A 19,571-nucleotide genomic window follows, 5' to 3' on the forward strand; every position below is an offset into this window, starting at 1 on the left:
GTCAAAAAATGGCAATTGTGTTGGCAAAAGACTAGATTTTAAAATACATAGTAAAATTAATTTAATGATTCTAAATTTTTGAAACTAAAACCTAGTTAAAGAAGAGAGAATTTTTGTCAAATACTAAATTTGAGTAAAGTATTCAAAATTTGAATCTAGCACATGAGAAATGATGAATGAAATTGAATATAATAAGTAAAATTGGCACATTTCTATTATAATTTAAGTGCACCTCAAAATTAAAACATATATTTCTATTTTTTTTATATTGGATACCTTTGCCGGACTATATATCTAAAAAACGATTATGGCAAATTTAATAATACGAATGGTAATAATTAATAATAATATTTTAACGGAAAAAAAAAGTTTATAACAAATCAATTGGATTATTTGGCACACCGGTAACATCCCAAATCGTTGCTGCTAAACGTCTTGAGTGTTCCAAAACACAGGATGAAGTTGCTAAACCTAAATGTATACAAAATAATTCGTAACATTTAATTTTTGTGTTTGATTGTTTTGGAAAGCATACTTCAATTAATTTTCTGAAAATAAAAATGTTAATTAGTTTAAGAATCTTTAAATCAAAATAAACGATTTTCACAGTGTCTTGTATGTCTTTTCGAAAATATACTTACTTATAAAAGTCTGTAACTAAAATACCAGGCGTTGGTAATACTTTTCCAACATTAGCAGGATACACTTTAGGTTTTAAGGGTCCACCAGCAGAATCTTCAAACCATAAGAAATAAGCGTAATTAAAAATAGTATCTTTCCACATAAATGATAGATGACCTTGTTGTAAATGACTATGGGCAAAATCCACCATTGACCAAATCTAAAAAAAATTTAAGATAAAATCTTTCAAAAAATGAGGCGATGATACAAAGTACAAAGTATCAAAATATTTGACCTATGTACTTGCGAATCACGATTTGGAAAAAAAAATTTACGCCAAACCTTTTGTTTTGTTAAATTGACTGTTTCCTCTGATGTAAAATCTAAACTTGGTGCTGTAATACGATGATTTGCACGATCAATATATAAAAAATGTACAAGACCTGGAAATTCTTCCAAATACTTGTTGATGGTTAGGGAAGATCTTGTGTTTTAGAATTAAGGATAAAAAACAAAGCGAAATTATTAACAACCAACATTTAAATACAACAATCTTTATAATTTGTGCAAAAAATTCAAATTTCTAGATATAAGGAGTCTCATTCACAAAGTACAATTTAAAAAAAATTGTATTCGTAAAATGGTAATTCTACCTAAAATGAGTGAAATCTGCCTACTAAAATTACATCCAAATTTGTAAGTCTTAATATCTATGACTTAGTGTTTCGCAATAGTCTAGGATCGTGATATTATAGACTAGGATCGCGTCAAGTATATCTATCTTGTAGTACCACAAGTACGTTCTTTCCTCCATCTAAGATTGGCCTTGATATTGAGAATTACATCCAGAAAAAATCGAATATGCTAACAAATTTGTTTCAGCGGAAAGTTTTAAATTAATTTAAAAAAACAATTATTTAATGAATAACAAGAAATTGACTTTCGGTTTTTTTTTTAAAACCAAAATTTGATATAAACAATTTAATCAAATATCCTCGGACGTCCTCATTATCTAGTAATCGAAATGTATAAGTGTTGGTTATAGCTTAAAACAAAAAAAGCAACAAAAACACAAACTCATGCATCAACAAAAAATTGTAAATAAAAGGATATGATCCAAGTGTAAAATTTCGTATCGCCTTCACTTTTAAAAAATCACTAAACGTCGATAAACGTTTATTAACATTTTTCGCTGCCTCAATAATACATTCATTAACATTTACATTCCCACATGTTGTATTAAACACCGCTAACTCTAATAGCTCACGTAACGTTTCAATAAAAACCATTGTGTTGGATTCGATCCGTAGCACACATTCAGCATCACATGTTTTTAAAAATTCTTTATATTTTTTATGAATTGTATCCCATTTATTTGCTAATTTCTTTTGACAATTATCCAATTCATCATTTAGATTTTTTGTCTTTTTAAATGCGTCTAATACTTTTTTTATTGCATTATCTAAATTCTCTAAAGCGGGTCGTATTGATGTTGAATCCTTTTGCATTTGTACTGTTTGCATGATATTAAAATTGTGGAAGATCTCATAGATGCCCGATGATATTGTATTGTTACCATTTTCGATTAAGATTAGCATTCGTACTTCGTCTGTGATCGGTATAATGTGAATTAAATGTGGTATACATTGGGGTAAGGTTCCGTTACCCATTAATAATGCTAAGTATGTCGTTAATTTTCTTTCAGATGTTGAACTATCTGTATCGTCGGAGCTGTCTGTGTTGTTAAGTATATCAGAATTTTGTTGTGATGATAATATTGTCAATAGACTTACAAATATGATATCAGATGGTGATAAGTCGTTGGCGTTACGACTAAAATTTACAAAAAAAAATTTGTTACTAATTATAGTTTTAAAGAACGATTAATGTTTAAGAGTCGATTTGGAAAAATAAGTAGGTATCTGCTTAAAATAGCTTCTCTCACCCGGAGGCGTATCGCTTTCGGTTGACAGAATGTTCTGAAGGAGGGCACAGAGGACTCCTTAGTCTAGGTGCTAAAGACTCATAAACATGATGTCTATAAACTTGAAGTTATTCCGCGAAGCAGATAAGTAATGGCTAGTGTAACTATATAAGATTAATAAATAAGTTACCTTGAATATAAAGACATGAATTTATTTTGTACTAAAATCATTGCATGCGTTCGTGATAAATCCAATTGTGTTTTCAATTTTTCGGTAACTTCTTGTAATGATTTTAATGTGGCTGAACCTAAATCAGCGTTAACCATAAGCTGTTCAACAGCTTCCACAAGTATTGCTTGATCATTCTCACGTAGATTCTCCCATATTGATAATAAACTTGATAACAATGTACGTCGGGAATCATTGTTCTTTAATCTGAAATTTAAATAATTGTTATTATATACGATTTTTAAGACTATTATTTTACAGTCAGACAAATATTTGTAAGAAATCGATTCGAAAAATCGCTATTTATATCGATTTTGGGGCGGTATTTCAAAGAGTATGCATCCAATCGTTATATGAACCCGATTTTTGTAATTATTGGGTCAAAATTATCTTATGTGGTGAGTTTTATCGAAATTGGAGACAAAAAATATTTCTCGAATTTTTCCAAATTTTTTAAGGGGTACCCCTTTGAAGAAATCGAAAAAACCACAAAAAATTTTTTTTTTCGGAATCGGGTATAATTCGATATATAGAGTAATTTTGACCTAAAAAATACAAAAATCACGTTTATTTGACGTTAGGACGCTTAGTTTTTGACATATCGTTCAAAATTCCATATAAAAACGAATCTCCCAAATCGATTGTTGTCGTCCTAAATCCCATACGAAGAGCGATTCCTCGGATCGATTCTTTTTGTGAAAAATGTGGCAGCACTCGCAGTCTAGTTATAGGGTGTAGCCACTTTTTTCAAAAGGAATTCTATGCGAATATGTGGCTTAAGTATGTTATATGCAAATTAATGCATATATGGACGTCTTTAAAACTTTGTTTTTATGACAATCTTGAGATTCTTGACATAAATATGTAAAAAGTTTCATAGTTTGACAACAGGTTGCAATTACTTATTAGTTTTTAAGTTTTAAATTCAAATTAATTAATTATAATCTGTTAATTTATTTACACAAATATTTATCCAAAATTTATAAATAAAAAATATCACTTGATATGACGTAACCTTTAAATTTGTCGATTAAAATGATTAAAATCTTTACTTAAGAACACAACAATATTTATATTCATTTACTATTTAAACACAAATAATTTAAATATTAAAGGCAAAGTTCATTTAATTATGACGGAAAAATTTGATAATAAATAGATAATAGTTAGTTAAGTCATATAAGTATCATCAAAATTCATACAATTAGTGCTTAAAATAAGTAAAATTACTTTTTAAAAGTGTTAAGAATAACAAATTAACAAAATGGCAAATTTATTTTTACGAAATTCACAAAAATTATTAGAAAATTGTATAAAATTAACATCGACGCGTAGTGCTTCCACAAAAGTATCGTTTAACTATCAAGATCCATTTAATTTAGAATCACAATTAACCGACGAAGAGAAAATTATACGCGATTCGGTACGAACATATTGTCAGGAGAAATTATATCCAAGAGTATTATTAGCACATCGTAATGAAGTATTCGATAATAAATTAATACCGGAATTAGGTGAATTAGGTGCACTGGGATGTACAATCAAAGGGTATGGATGTTCAGGTGTTTCTTCGGTGGCGTATGGTTTAATTGCACATGAAATTGAGAGGATTGATAGCAGTTATCGATCTACGTATAGTGTACAATCGTCATTGGTTATGGGTGGTATACATGATTTTGGATCAAATGAACAAAAAGAGAAATTTTTACCTTTACTTGGAAAAGGTAATTTTTTTTGTAATCCACAAACTTCTATAATAAACTTAGATAGATGACTTTTTAACTGTTAAAATTTAAATTTTCGCGATTGAGGTAGAAAAACCGTAAGTTATTTTAAGATCCAATTTTGGAAGGTAAAAGTTATAAATTTGCGAAAAAGTATTCAGAGAAAAACCGATGGACGGTAATTCAATATGTTTTTAATCATTGGATTGTGCGTCTAAAGTAAGAATATGTCTGCAAAGAAGAATAAATATTGCCCAAAAAACAGTCATTTTATTACCTACCAAATTTTAAAATTAAAAGAATGTTTTGTTTTGGATGTTGCGTAAATACGGTTGATTTTCAAGTGTTATAAGTCAATGATCTCTTTATAATGTCATAAAAGTCGAGAAATTTGAAAATCCGAATTTTGAAACGTACCCAATCGATTTCGCAAGTAATTTACAGACCACGTTCAAAAGCATTACAAGATCCGAACTATGCTCGACCTTCACCTTTCTGTTTACCGAATGAAAGTTATTTTTTATAAAATGTAAAATATTAACAAATATTACTGTAATGGGTTGCCTAAAAAAAATATGGTCAAGACCATTTTTAATATAAATATCAAAACTTGGAAAGCTTGTAAACTTTATTTTTGATCAATGTTTCGTGGCCAATCATATGCCACAGTATTTGTAACAAAATTATCTTTATTTAGATATGCGAGTCAATGAATTAACAGATGCACGCTGCATATTTCTTATGGCTTTTACTTTCGAGTAGACCAAAATTCTGAATGAATAAAATTACTTCTTTTCTCACGGGCGTAGATAAAATATTTTTATTTATTTAACATTGATTCTCTATTAGCAATGCTTTTATATTTGCATATGTATTTTATGACTAATAACTTCATTGAAAATCAAATTGATGTATTCAAGAAATATCTGATAAAAAATCAGGTATTTTATGACTAAATACTTCATTGAAAAGAAAACTGAATTTATTCAAGAAATATCTGATAAAAAATCAGGTAGTAGACCTTATTTATCTGTTGTTCTCTACTATGTCATGTAACATTTTTCGCAATAAAAAGTGAAGGTCACCCGCTTTTTTTTAAACATATCATTATTTAATGCATTTTAGTTTAAAGATTTGTAACCTAGTTTTGCAATATTTGCAAATTTAATAGTATTTTCAAAATTGACAAAAAAAAAATTTTATTGAAGCTCAATAACCCCTTACAATTTTTAAATGCAGTAACAAGCTACCACGAGCGTAGAATGGCCCTCAATTATGGGATAAAAAAGATACATGAGAATTTTTTTTTTATTTCGCAGGTAAACTTGTGGGCGCCTATGGATTAACAGAACCAAATCATGGTAGTGACGCAGGTGGAATGGAAACACGAGCAAAATATTCCCCAGATAAAAAAACCTACATACTAAACGGTAGTAAAACATGGATAAGTCATGCTCCCGTAGCCGATGTCTTCCTAATTTGGGCGAAATGTGAAGATGATAAAGTACGTGGTTTTCTAGTCGAACGTAACAAACATAAAGGCACCTTAAATACACCAAAAATTGAAGGAAAATTTTCGTTACGTGCCTCATGTACCGGTATGATACAAATGGATAATGTTGAAATACCTGAAGAAAATTTATTACCCAATGTAGTGGGAATGCGAGGACCGTTTTCATGTTTAAACAATGCACGATTTGGTATTGCATGGGGTACAATGGGAGCGGCTACAAGTTGTTTAGAAATTGCACGACAATATGCTTTGGATCGATATCAATTTAAAAAACCGCTTGCATCGTATCAATTAATACAAAAGAAATTAGCTGATATGTGTAGTGAAATTGCGTTGGGATTGAATGCTTGCTTGACCGTGAGTCGATTGAAAGATAAAGATATGGTCGCACCGGAGATGATATCAATTTTGAAACGGAATAATGCTGGCAAAGCGTTAGATATTGCACGTACTGCTCGTGATATGTTAGGTGGTAATGGAATTTCCGATGAGTATCATGTTATTCGACATGTTCTGAACTTAGAAGCTGTTAACACGTATGAAGGAACACATGATATTCATGCTTTAATTTTAGGTAAAGCTATTACTGGTATTCCTGCATTTACAGGTTGATTAATTAAGATTTTTTTGTTAATTTTTGTAAATTGCTTTGTTCATATTGAATAAAATTTGTTTTTTAAATTTGTCTAAGTTATTATTTTTAAATTATGATAACCTGGGATTACAAGGGCTAATCGAAAAGATTTATTCAATCTAAACAAGATTCAAAGCCACAATTTGTTGCGTACATCTTTTATGGTTTTTAAAGCCATTTTTCAATTTAATATACTTGCCAATTCAAGGGTATTTATTTTAAGAGTGTAACTGTTGTATGATTTGGGGCAACATTTAATTCTATTCTTAACGATAAATGGACAAAAGGTCGTTTTTTTTTAGTAATAATAATTGTTTAGTTTATTCAAAATTGTCTGAAATCAATCCAAAAAATCGGTTTTTGTATGGAATTTTTGGCGATTTTTCAAAAATTATACATTCAATGAACAAATTAAGTCGATTTTTGTATTCTTCGAGTCGAAATTACCTTGCATTCTGAGTTTTATCAAGATTAAGAATCAAACTCTTTCTCGATTTCTTGTAATTTCTTTAAAAGGTAAGAAATCGGTTTTCGTATGGAATTTTTGGCGATATTTAAAAAATCATCCATCTAATCAACAAATTAAGCCGATTTTTGTATTTGTTTTTAGTGGAAATCACCGTCTGTACTGTGTTATCAACTTTTTGTTTCGAATTTTGATGCAACTCACTTTTTAGATTAATTTTGACCCGAAAAATTAAAAAATCAGGTTCATTTGACGATTAAAAGCATGATTTCTAAGTTATCGTCCAAAATCCTACAGAAAGGACGATTTCTCGGATCCATTTTAAACAATTTCTTCGAAAACATTTATTTATCGGTAAAAAAATGGGAGCTTAATATTTAAAAACTTCAAAAAATATATAATTTACTTACAGGTATACATCAGGTCCGCATAAATGTCTCACAAACGATACACATATTCCCAACGATCGTTTTATAAAGGGCACAGTTTGATTTCCAATTTGCACATACAAATACCCCATATACTATAAAAAACATTTTAATTACGAATAATTCTTCAATATTATTGAATTATTGGTACCTACCTCGATAAAAACAACATTTAAACCATCTTGGCATTGTATTGATGTATACGAATTACCAAATTGACAATTCATAATCCTTTGAGATGTAACAATCGGTGAAAATACTTGCATTATGATATTTGCATTAATTTGATCTTCATTTTCAATCTATTAGAAATAATTTATGTGTAAAATTTCATTAAAAAAAAAGGGATAATTATTAAATAAATACCTCAGATTTTTCAATAAGATTTTGTGAAATTGCAACATTTGTAATATGTTCACGAAATTTTTCATTATATCTTGAGTAGATAACATCGTTTAAATGATTAAATATTAGTATACACTTCATTTTGTGGGAACCTTTCTTGGGGGGTATCACATTTAAAATTGTCTAAAAGTTCTTTCAGATTGTAGAATTTATATAAACATATTTCAAGGAGAATTAATTTACATATTTTGATTTATATTTTCCTATTTATTTTTCACTATCATAAACAAATAGCCCTACCAATTTTTGATTGATAAGTCCATAGACTTATTGACATTTGATACACTTTTAAAGATGGTACTTAATTTAATTTTTTATACCATGTATATATGAAATATATCATAGTATATTAAGTTTAGTCCCAAGTTTGTAATGCTTAAAAATATTGATGCTACAAAAAAAATTTTGGTATAGGTGTTCATAGAATGACCTAGTTAGTTCATTTCCGCTTGTCTGTCCGACTGTCCGTCTGTCTGTCAACACGATAACTCAAAAACAAAAAGAGATATCAAGATAACACTTTCTTTAGCGACTTTTCTTTTTTACGTAGATTACGTAGATTACAATAAATCCATTGTCGGAGTTGGTGAAAAATCAATAGTTTTTCCCTGTGATTGCGTTCATTCACTGATCCACGTGTTGGCCGCGCCCTCAATGAAGCCGAGAGCATGGATCATGCGGGTTTTTTGGCTTTTTGGTTAACCCTGTGATTGCATTCATTCACTGATCCTCAAAAAATTTGATAAAACTTCAAAAAACTTAGATAATATTCTGTTCACGCTAATTATATACTCTAAATTATCTTAACATATACGATAAAGTCCGAAAATTTTGCCCTTTATACGCATTTTTTAAATAAATAAGGGCTAAAATCTTTTAAATTCGAGCTTTCTAAGCAAAATGTAACTAAAATTTTCAACTTTACATTCTTCCGACCCGTAAGCATGGGTGGGTCAACACGTGTTAAATCAACCCAACTAATGTAGGTTGAAGTCTACCTTCTAAATGTGGCTCACTTTGGAAAAGTGATATTCGTATAAATTTGATTATTTCAACCATTAATATTTAACGAGAAGTTACCGGCGGGTAATCGGTAATTAAAAATATTTTTTTTTATGAAAAGTTATAAAATGACCATAGACTTATTAAAATTTTCAAAGAACGATACATCGAATTGTCACTGTCAAAGTGTCAAATACAAAATTTGATTTTTCACATTTTAAAATAACTTCAAAGAAAATGAGTAACCGATTTAATCCCGTACCACGAGGGCCAAGTACCTTCCAATTACTACGTTTTCCAATTGTTTTTGGAAGTTTATTAATTTCTTTTGGAGTAATGTTTATGTACAGGTATGCGCCATAACCAACAAAACTTTTGCATAACTTTTTTGGAAACTTTTTTATTACAAATTATTAATTTTTTAGGGAAAAGATACTGACAGGAATTGTTGAAGAACGTGAAAAAATGTATAAAGAACATCCAGAGAGTCAATTATTATTACAAAAAAGTAAGGAACAAATGAGAAGGATTCATGGGACTGCAGATTAATTATTTATTTTTAATAGTTATTAAAATGAAGCTTATTTGTAAATGTTTTTAATATTTTAGTGAATTATTAAAGTTTGTATTTGGTTAGTTATTGAAGATTTTTTTTTTTGGTCCCAGATATTACGCACAATTTTATCAAACATAAAATTTCAATATATTTGATCGAATAGAAACTTCAACCTTCTACAGAACAAGTAGCAGTGTTAATTGTTTAAATATTTATATATAATGCATTGCCTGTAATAGGCCTGCGGCTCACCCCCAAAAAGTACTTTAGAAAATGAGTTAATGAGAAAATTGACCCAGACTATTCAGAACGCTCAAAATTACGTTTTTCTGTTCTGTGCATGCTAGAAAGATGGGGTTATCAACAAACCATTAGAAATAAAGTCAAATTAACAGAATTGTTTAAAAAATTTCATTACCCACATCGCAATCCCTCGGAAAAACTTGCCAAATCGTGGTTACCGATTTTTCGGAGGGTTGAAAAGAAAAAATTGAAGTTTATCGATTTTCCCCGCAGGTTTCAAGCAATTCCACGTCGAATGATAATAACTGCATTTCTCTAGCATATATAGAATTGAAAAATGTAATTTTGACAAGTTTTTCCGATTTTCTGGAGGGTTACGATGTGGATGATGAAATTTTTCGAGATATTGTGTTAATTTAACTTTATATTGTGACGATTGTTGAAAATCGCATCTTTCTAGCACGTAGAGAACTGAAAAACGTCATTTTGGGGGGTTTGTCCGAGGGTTTGCGATGTGGGTGATGAAATTTTTCGAACTATTCTGTGAACTTGACATTATTTAGACTCGCCATTATTATTGTTGAAAATACTATCTTTCTAGCATGTATAGAACTGAAAAATGTGATTCGGGGGAAGGGGGCAGAGTTTGGTCAATTTTGTAGGAAGGTACCAACATATGTTATCAAGTGGAATTGGTTTTGTGCGGTAGCCAAAATTTCGAAGGTTCGGGGATTCAAAAGTAAGATCAAGTAGTTAAATTTACATAAATTTTATTTGAAAAATAACTTAAAAATTGAAACATAACTTAAATTTTATTCAAAAATCATCTCCCATGGCCATCGTATTATCCATAAATTTCTTATACATCGACATAAATTTCGCAACAAATGCCTCTAAATGGAAAATATGTTTGTTGCCTTGTTGCATTCGATATTCATATTGTGCAGCTGTACTTGCAAGCTCAGCTTTCAACGTTAAATCACAGCCAGCTGCTAAATTCTGATACAATCCTTTAAAAATAATATCAGCTGGAATACCATGCGTTAATAATTCGTATAAATTCGATCGAACTTCAAACAACATTTTCGGTGATTGTTCTAACAGTATCATATCGGTTGTTGATTTGATAAAAGATTGCCAATCGGGTGGCGATAATTTTTGATCGGGATTAAATGGATATTGTTGAACTTTGGCTGCTTCACATAAAAGTATTGCTCGACGTAAATTTCTTTCTGATAACGTTGCCATATTTTCGGCTAATTTTTGAGGAATAGTTAAACCTTCTTTTTTGCATATATTCTGGAAAGATTAAAAAATAAATCATTTAATTAAGAATATTCTTGAACAAAATCGAGGAATTTAAACTGGGAGTTTAAATAAATACCTGTAAAATGGTAACGATTTCTTCCGTGGAAGGTGATGGAACTCGTATACCTAAACAACGACTCTTGATAGCTGGAATCACTCGTGATGTTGAATTTCCAATTAAAATCAAGCGACAATTCGCAATATACTTTTCCATAGTTCGACGTAACGCATGTTGAGCATCTTTGCTCAACGAATCAACTTCTGTTAATACCACCACTTTAAATTCACGCTGACCAGATGAATCTAGTTGTTGTGTTTGAGCAACATTCTTAATAAGATCCATAATAACAACTCGATCGTAGATTCCAACATCCGAAGGATTCACTTCGATATGATAATTACTGCTGATTGTAGCTATCGATAATTTTTTATTCGATGGTGTTGTAAAATTCATATTTTCCATTCGAAGACGTTCAACACCCGTACCATATAATTCTCGTAACAAACACATAACACGAGTTTTTTTACCAGCACCTGATGGACCGTAAACTAATAAATGTGGAAAATCACCTTTATGCACTAAGTTTTTTAAATTTGTTGATATTTGTTTGTGAATTTCAAGTTTCATTAGGTCCTTTGGACGATGTTTGTCTACCCATAAACTCATTTTTATTTATTTTATGTAACTTCGTCGAAAATGCTTTCTATTTGTTTTGCCGCCAAATGTTTGACAGAAGAATCAAAGAAAAAAAATCCCATAGACTATTAAATAAAATAGACTTACAAAATATAAATGACAGTAGTAGAGTTCAATCATAAATGACATTTCGTAAATATTTTGATTGGTAAAAAAATTTATAACAACAAAATTTATTTATGCCTGAAAATGGCTGAGTTTCTATCCGAAAATAATTTATGCGGACAAAATATTCTTCGTTTAGTATCACGGGGTAATGCTATCATTGCAGAATTATTGAGATTAAAGAATTATATACCACCGGTGTTTAAGTATGTTTAGCATAAAACTCTTTTCATAAAATGAGTTCTAACTGAGTTTAATACTCTTTTTCTAGATTACAGACAAAATTCGAACAACAAAAATATGGAGATATCATTTTAGATTTTAAATACCTGAAATCATCTGATTATTATGATAAAAAGATTGAAGAAGATCCGGTTTGTTGATATCTTTTAAATAAATAACTTTCTCCCCGTGTCCAGTTAATAAGCCGGGAAACAGCCAACTTAACCTAGTCATAAGGAGGCATAAGGCCCCAATGAGGGATATATGTAGCAAACAAATTTTCTGGAATGCTTATTTTGTCTTAAAATTGTCATGTGGTTGGTATTTTTGGTCGTTGAATACGAATTTGATGTCAAATAACACGGATTCTGTCACGTCTTCCGAAAATCGTGCCATTTTTTTAAATTATTGGCCAAAAATGGCACGATTTTCGGAAGGCGCACCAGAATCCGTGTAATCTGGCATGGGATTCGTATTCAGTGATCAAAAATACCCAGGTACTAGATGGAAATTTTAAGCCAAAATAAACATTTCAAAAAAAATTTTGGGCTACATATGCCTCCCTCTGAGGCCCTATGACTAGGTTAATTTGGTAGTATTTTCCTTGGGGTCCTATAAACATGTTACAAAAAAAAATTCATTCCAATCGGTGCTGTTTCCCGACTTTTCCACACTTTTTTCCGACTTTCATTCCAATCGGTGCTGTTTCCCGACTTTTCTCCATTTTTTTCCGGCTTATTCACTGTATTATTATTTTCAAGTACAAATAACATAATTTATGACTCTTTCTAGGTTTTACAAGAATTGGATGAACAATTTAGAGAAAATTACTTGCCAACAGTTAGACGATTTTATCTTGTATTTGAAAATATACACACTTATGTTTGTGATTTGAATCATTTCTTAGAAGAATTAGAAGATGGTTTTTATATGCAGCAATCTCTTGAGACCGTTTTATTGGATTTTGAAGGAAAACAATTATTGGTAATACTTATTTTACTTGTAACATTCCTACCACTCTTACACAAGTTATTTACGTTATAGTGCGAAGTTCTATACTTATATGGAGTTATGCTACTGATCGTTGATTTACATATCGAGGGAATCGTTCGAGAACGTTTGCTAATATCATATTTACGATACAGTGGACAACGAAATAATTCTAGTAGTAATGTTGATGATGTTTGCAAATTATTACGTTCTACAGGATTTGTTAGTAATCCTACGAGTGGGAAAAGACCAGCAAATTATCCTGAAAATTATTTCAGGTACGTTTCAATTTCAAAAATCAATGTAGAAATGGATTTTTATTCGAATCGGCTTCAAAATACATAAGAAGGCTACCTCAAATGGGTCCCTAGGACCTAATCCAAGAGTTCTTCTGTGCCCTCCTTGAAAACAAACTGTTAGCCGAAGATGCTATTTTAAGCAGCATGAAGGTATAAGGATTTTTAAGGAATTTCTTCAAGGATTGATGAATAAAAGCTTTCGGGCTCAATCATTCTAAACCTGACGTCCTGAAGGTTTCTGCAGGGGTAAATATTTTGTATGGAGGTTTCATCATCCTTCATACAGGCTCTAAAAGTAGAATCATCACAGATCTCCATATTATGAGAGTGATAATTCAATCCACAGTGCCCTGTCTAGTTTCGAGTTTCGCTGAGAGTCGAGTTTCATTCAAACACAGCTGAATGACCTAGCTGTGGTTATACATAGTTTGGCCCGTTAGCATGCCTTGCGTAAAGTCCCAGATGGTCTTGTCATAGCCATTCCTTGATTCGGTAAAATATTAATCATTTTGCTACGGGAATGACAATCAGGTGAAAGAGGCGTTTAAAACGGCTCCTCTCGTGCTAATGACAATACAAATTTCTTTAAATCTTCCTGAAATTACGTAACAAATATATATTTTGATATTTTTTAAATTTTTTTTTTTGTATATACAGTCGAATAAAAATCGATCCCGTATTTATAGACATCGTAATTGGTCGTTTACGAAACGATGATATATACGGTCAAATCGCAACATATCAATTACCCGAGCATCGAAACACTGCCTTAGCAAATCAAGCAGCCATGTTATATGTTTGCCTATTTTTTGCACCAAATATTCTACATAGTCATACAACAAAAATGCGAGAAATTGTTGATAAATTTTTCCCTGATAATTGGATTATTTCCATTTATATGGGTATCACCGTAAATTTAATTGACTCGTGGGAATGTTATAAAGCAGCAAAAAATGCATTATCAAATACGTTGGATTCATCAAATGTGAAAGAGCATGCTAGCAGATATGGAGAGAAATTGAATAAATTAATAATTGAAACAAAAAATGTGTTAAAAGAAGGTTAGTCACAAATAAATAAAATCAAACAGGACCCAAGTGAAACAAAACCAATTATTTTCCATTATAATGACGTCTTAAAGTTCAAAAAATTGATTTTTTTGGTAAAATGGCCAAAAATCCGATTTGAATGAAATTTTTTTTGAAAAAATTAAGTTTTCTAGCATGTATAGCAAAGAAACACTTAATTTTGGGAGCTTTTCTGTAAAGTAGCGATAATACAAGTTAATTAGTCTTGTTTCACTCTTGCCTCTTTGATCGATTTTTAAAACGTATATTTTCCTAACTAGGTGCACTAACCGAAGAAATATTAATTCACAACGTTCATAAAATAATAAATTTAGTACGAGAATGTAACGTAACAATTCGATGGTTAATGCTTCATACGTCGAATACATCCTTACAATTCGAATTCAGTAAAAAATCGAAACAAACTTCGGATCAAATATGTAGTGATTCAAATTACGAACCATTAAAATTATTCGAATTACTATTAAACACTAGTCAATTCGAATTGAAAATTAAAGAAATGTTTAAGAATTTGTTACTCTTAAAAGATGAAAAATGGGAGAATTGTAAAAAAGAGAGTATTGATCGTATATTAGAATTAGCGGATGTATTTAGTGGTTCGAAACCATTAACACGAATCGAAAAAAATACAAATTTACAAACTTGGTTCACGGATATTGCAAAACATATTGAAAATTTAGAGAATCATGATGTACGGAAAATTGTACAATTAATACAAGCTTTGGAAGAAGTCCAAGAGTTTCATCAATTGGATACAAATTTACAAGTTAAACAATTTTTAGCTGATACCAGAAAATTTTTACATCAAATGTATCGTACGGTTAATATTAAGGAGGATGTATTAATTAAATTACAAATAATTAGTGATTTAAGTTATGCATGGAATATTATTGATAATTATACTATTATTATGCAAAAAGGTGAGTTTATTAACTCTTCGATATTTCCTAGGTATTATCTGTGTGAAAAAAGAAGATCAAATGGCTTAGTTGGTTCAGCATTTAACTGCCACGCGGAAAACCCGCGTTCGATTCTAAACGCAGTTAGTTACAGTTTTTTTTTAATGAACAATAGTTTTATAATTTAAAAAAAATCAAGTTTATATATTCATTATGTGATTCCCAAGGGTGAATGTAGTGCAAGCTGGGATCCGCCTTTATGGGCAGGATTGTAACGCCCACAACCCTAACAGAAAAATAGGCCGTTTAACTGACTAATTGATGTTTATATTCTCACCATCATAAACAGTTTCTTTTCCTTTTTTGAACAGATCTTCCAAATGGCAAAACAGTTGGTTGGCGATTGCCTTTTCAACTCATATGAACTAATCATAATTAGTAACAAATCAAATTTAAAATAAAAAATTTCCTGCGCCTTGAGTGCCGGGCCCCAAGGCAAATACTACTTGTATGGATATAAAGCTACTTTTATCTTTTTTGAATTTAGTAGCGTTTAATCTCTTGCAGGTATCAAAAATGATCCATCATTGGTGATAAAACTACGTGCTTTATTCATGAAACTAGCATCCGCTTTAGAAATACCACTATTACGTATCAATCAAGCGCATAGCGAGGACATGGTCTCTGTATCACAATATTACAGCAATGATTTAGTGTTATATGTAAAAACTGTTTTACAAATCATACCAGAAACAATGTTTGGTATAATGGCGCGTATTATTAATTTACAAACGAATGAAATAAAAGAGCTACCCACACGATTGGATAAAGATAAAATGAAAGATTACGCACAATACGATGAACGTTTTGAAGTTGCTAAATTAACACATTCAATATTTGTATTTACTGAAGGTATGCTAATGATGGATACTACTTTGGTGGGTGTTATCAGTATTGAACCACGTCGATTACTAGAAGATGGTATACGACGTGAACTTATTAAAAATGTATCACAAGCATTTCATAATAATTTAATGTTTAATCCAAAATCAAAAGGAACAGAATTAGAAACAAAATTAGCTACGTTAGCGGAAATTATTGATGGATATCGAAGATCGTTTGAATATATTCAGGTAATATAATCATAAAAATTATTTTCCTATAAAATTTCATCCGCCTGTGTCAACCCTTTAGTGGGAGTGGAGGGACTTTTAATAGTTATACTTCTATTCGGTGCGTTAACGAATCCAACATATCATAGATCATGAAAAATGGTTCAGCCGTCTCCACTTTTGTTCAAAATTTTATAGGTTTTTATATATTGCTATTCGAGACGGAAATGAATCCAAAAAAACTAACTGACACGACTTTGTTTTAGATATTAAGATATCGAATTTTTCCTATGAAACTACCTGAAATTGATCTGAGTAATCACCCTTCTTACAAAATTTCGAACGTTTTCGAACGAATTTCAGTAATGTAATCAATTATGAACAATTTTTATAATAATTTAAGGATTATGTGAATATAAATGGTTTAAAAATTTGGCACGAAGAAATATCAAGATTGATGTCGTATGCAGTCGAACAGGAATGCTTATTAATTACTCAAGGATGTTATTTTCAAGATTGGGTAATGAATTTTGGTGATTTTACCAACGAATATAATATTGTATTATCTCCAAGCACAGATACAAATTCAGCAAATTTTATGGGTTCTTTAGCTAGAGAAATAGAAAAATTTGTTAATCCAAGGTAACTCATTGCGATAATTTTATTTTAAGTTACGAATTGTAATTTGTTGTTAAATTTTTCTTAAAGGAATACCATTTATTTGAATTCAACTGTATCGTGGTACGATTATAAGACACGAAAAGAAATAGTTAATTTAAAATTTTTTTCGAACTTATTAAAGTCGATGGCGCCTTGTGGTTTAGCCGGTTTAAGCCGAATATATTCATTTTTAATATATATTGAACTTCAAAAGTGTATGGGTAAGTGATTTTCAAACACTTCTTATCTGTTCAATTTTTGGCCTTGTTTTTTCAAGTTACCTTAAATAAAGCACAAGGTTCTTGCTAGCTAATGGATATTTTTAAAGTTCAAATTTTTTCCAGGTTTATTCCAAAATTTAATCTTAAAGGATAAAGTATTGGTTGGACTACTAGAAAATGTGAAAAATGATTTGGAAAATAAATTAAATCCAGCTAAATTTATTACTAACTATTCGATAATCGTATCAAAAATTGGTGTACAATTACATAATCATATTTTACGGATTGGCAGTTTACAATTGTTACGTAAACATATTGCGTATGAATTGCATACGTCAAGTAAATTTGACTCAAAAGATTTGGAATTAACATTTTCCGCATTAAATGAGTAAATATCATTTTTCTAAAGTTGTTTTGTATGTTTTACAGAAGCTACTTTTCATTTTATTAAATATTATCTACTAGGCTACACCAGGGCTGTAGCTAGACTGTGTATTCACGGCCAGCTCAGGAACAATCAGGGCAGACTTATACGTAAAAATGAAAATTTTTGACCAGGAAATTTTAAATTTTCGCACAGGCTTTAGTTTTTCTGGTGTACCCCTGGCTATGGGCCTAAGCTACATAAAACTACCGCCTTACATATAATATTACTCCCTAATTCCAACCAGGAGGAGATGTATTATGTGCTTTTATCTTACTCCCAGATTGAAGCAAGAAATGAAATCTTGATAAAAAAGGGATATAACTCCGATGCAGTCATTTCGAGATTTTATTTTCAGTACACCTTTTGAGCTATCTGTAAAGCAAATGAATTTTAATAAGTTATTTTAAGATAAATATGTCTGAATATCTTTTTTTAATTTTAGCTCATTATTAGCTGATATTAAGGCACATTTTGAGGATCCTGATAAAAACAAATATCCGAATGAAGATTTTCTATTCGAAATAGCAAATTTATTAGAAGGAATTGGTCTACATAATCCATTAGAAAAAATTTATTTAACAACAAAAAATATTGAACATATTTCAACAATTTTATTCTTGTTTGTAATTTCACAATTGCCAAAATTAACGTATGTTAAAAATATTGGTGAGTGTAATTCTTTTCCTCGACATTAACGATATTAAAAATCGACTGAGAATCATATTTCTTACAAAAAATCAATTTGATATCCCATGGAATTTTCAGATATAGAGATTTAATTTTTGTTTTCTTTTAGATGGCATAGTGGCTAAAAAAATAGATCAAACAGATGGAATTCCATTTTTAATTGGAACCCAAACTATATTAAAACAATTTCGATTTTCCATAACAGAACAATTCATCGAATATATTTCAAAGTACTATTTAATTAATATTGAAAACTTTTTAAAGTAAGTTCGAATGAATTTTTATTAAGAAAAGTGTAAATACTTATAAAAAATTGTCTTTTTAAGGATAAAAACAGGAGAAATGAATCCAGACACCGTGGTTTTACATAGCTTTATAGAAAATTATTTTTATTATGCATCTGATGCAAAAGAAATTTCCAAGAAATTCATTCCACAACCTATTTTAGATCAATTTAATTTCTTGGTTACAAAAGTGGCCTAGAATAATTGAATATTGTATTTTTTATACGAAGAAAATTATCTAATTATAAAATATTATTATTTGTTTATAAAAAAAAGTTTGAATTTTTAAGTAAATGTTATATTACAAGTTCCAGTATAATGTTTGGGGTTTATGGACCTAGAATAAAGGAATCAATTTCTTTTGGTCAATATGTAACGATTTTCAAGCAAAAATCTTGCTTCTCAGATAGTCAGGTCGCTCTTCGAGCCCTTGAGACGTCAATATTCCAATCGAGGATAGTCTGAGGAACTGAATCGCTAGGCACTAAATAACACAGTCAGACTGATTTGGGTACCGGGCCACTCTGACGTTAAAAGGAATGGAACCTATGGAATGAAGGGAACCACAGCTAGACTATTCGATTGTGCTCGTTCAAAAATCACTAGAACACAGTTGAGAAGGGTGGCGAGACTCTTGAAAGGACACTATCGATTAAACTATCACCATCATAACATGGGGATCTCATATTATCCCACTTGTAGGACCTGTATGGAGGACCATGAAACCTCCGTACATGTTGAAGAAGCTGTGGCTTTCTGCGCGGTGTCGACAAAGGGCCTCAGGTTTAGAAAGATTGGTTCCGAAACCTTGGATTTAAGAACCATGG

The 19,571-nt window shown here is 30.4% G+C and overlaps 4 protein-coding genes across 4 annotated transcripts; 2 read left to right on the forward strand and 2 right to left on the reverse strand.

The window, feature by feature from the left end:
• Positions 1-332: 332 nt before the first annotated feature.
• On the reverse strand, positions 333-8,106 carry LOC123299801 (Hermansky-Pudlak syndrome 1 protein homolog). Its single transcript, XM_044882163.1, has 8 exons — positions 7,906-8,106; positions 7,695-7,841; positions 7,522-7,634; positions 2,736-2,981; positions 1,735-2,454; positions 964-1,108; positions 642-841; positions 333-548 (listed from the first exon to the last, which is right to left on the reverse strand). The coding sequence occupies exons 1-8, from the start codon at positions 8,023-8,025 to the stop codon at positions 371-373; spliced, it is 1,869 nt and encodes a 622-aa protein (XP_044738098.1). The 5' UTR covers positions 8,026-8,106; the 3' UTR covers positions 333-370.
• On the forward strand, positions 4,021-6,656 carry LOC123299802 (glutaryl-CoA dehydrogenase, mitochondrial). Its single transcript, XM_044882164.1, has 2 exons — positions 4,021-4,498; positions 5,818-6,656. Exons 1-2 carry the CDS (start codon positions 4,039-4,041, stop codon positions 6,621-6,623), a joined length of 1,266 nt encoding a protein of 421 aa, XP_044738099.1. The 5' UTR covers positions 4,021-4,038; the 3' UTR covers positions 6,624-6,656.
• Positions 8,107-10,561: 2,455 nt separating the features above from the next.
• LOC123300280 (replication factor C subunit 3) lies at positions 10,562-11,777 on the reverse strand. The gene is made up of 2 exons (XM_044882825.1): positions 11,130-11,777; positions 10,562-11,044 (listed from the first exon to the last, which is right to left on the reverse strand). Exons 1-2 carry the CDS (start codon positions 11,718-11,720, stop codon positions 10,562-10,564), a joined length of 1,074 nt encoding a protein of 357 aa, XP_044738760.1. The 5' UTR covers positions 11,721-11,777.
• On the forward strand, positions 11,778-18,962 carry LOC123300279 (WASH complex subunit 5). The gene is made up of 13 exons (XM_044882824.1): positions 11,778-12,061; positions 12,127-12,229; positions 12,870-13,061; positions 13,122-13,345; positions 14,024-14,427; positions 14,715-15,374; positions 15,921-16,486; positions 16,869-17,107; positions 17,174-17,346; positions 17,470-17,734; positions 18,216-18,439; positions 18,570-18,723; positions 18,787-18,962. Exons 1-13 carry the CDS (start codon positions 11,940-11,942, stop codon positions 18,941-18,943), a joined length of 3,483 nt encoding a protein of 1,160 aa, XP_044738759.1. The 5' UTR covers positions 11,778-11,939; the 3' UTR covers positions 18,944-18,962.
• Positions 18,963-19,571: the final 609 nt, after the last annotated feature.

Source organism: Chrysoperla carnea, chromosome 5, assembly GCF_905475395.1.
Source record: "Chrysoperla carnea chromosome 5, inChrCarn1.1, whole genome shotgun sequence".
NCBI lineage: Eukaryota > Metazoa > Arthropoda > Insecta > Neuroptera > Chrysopidae > Chrysoperla > Chrysoperla carnea.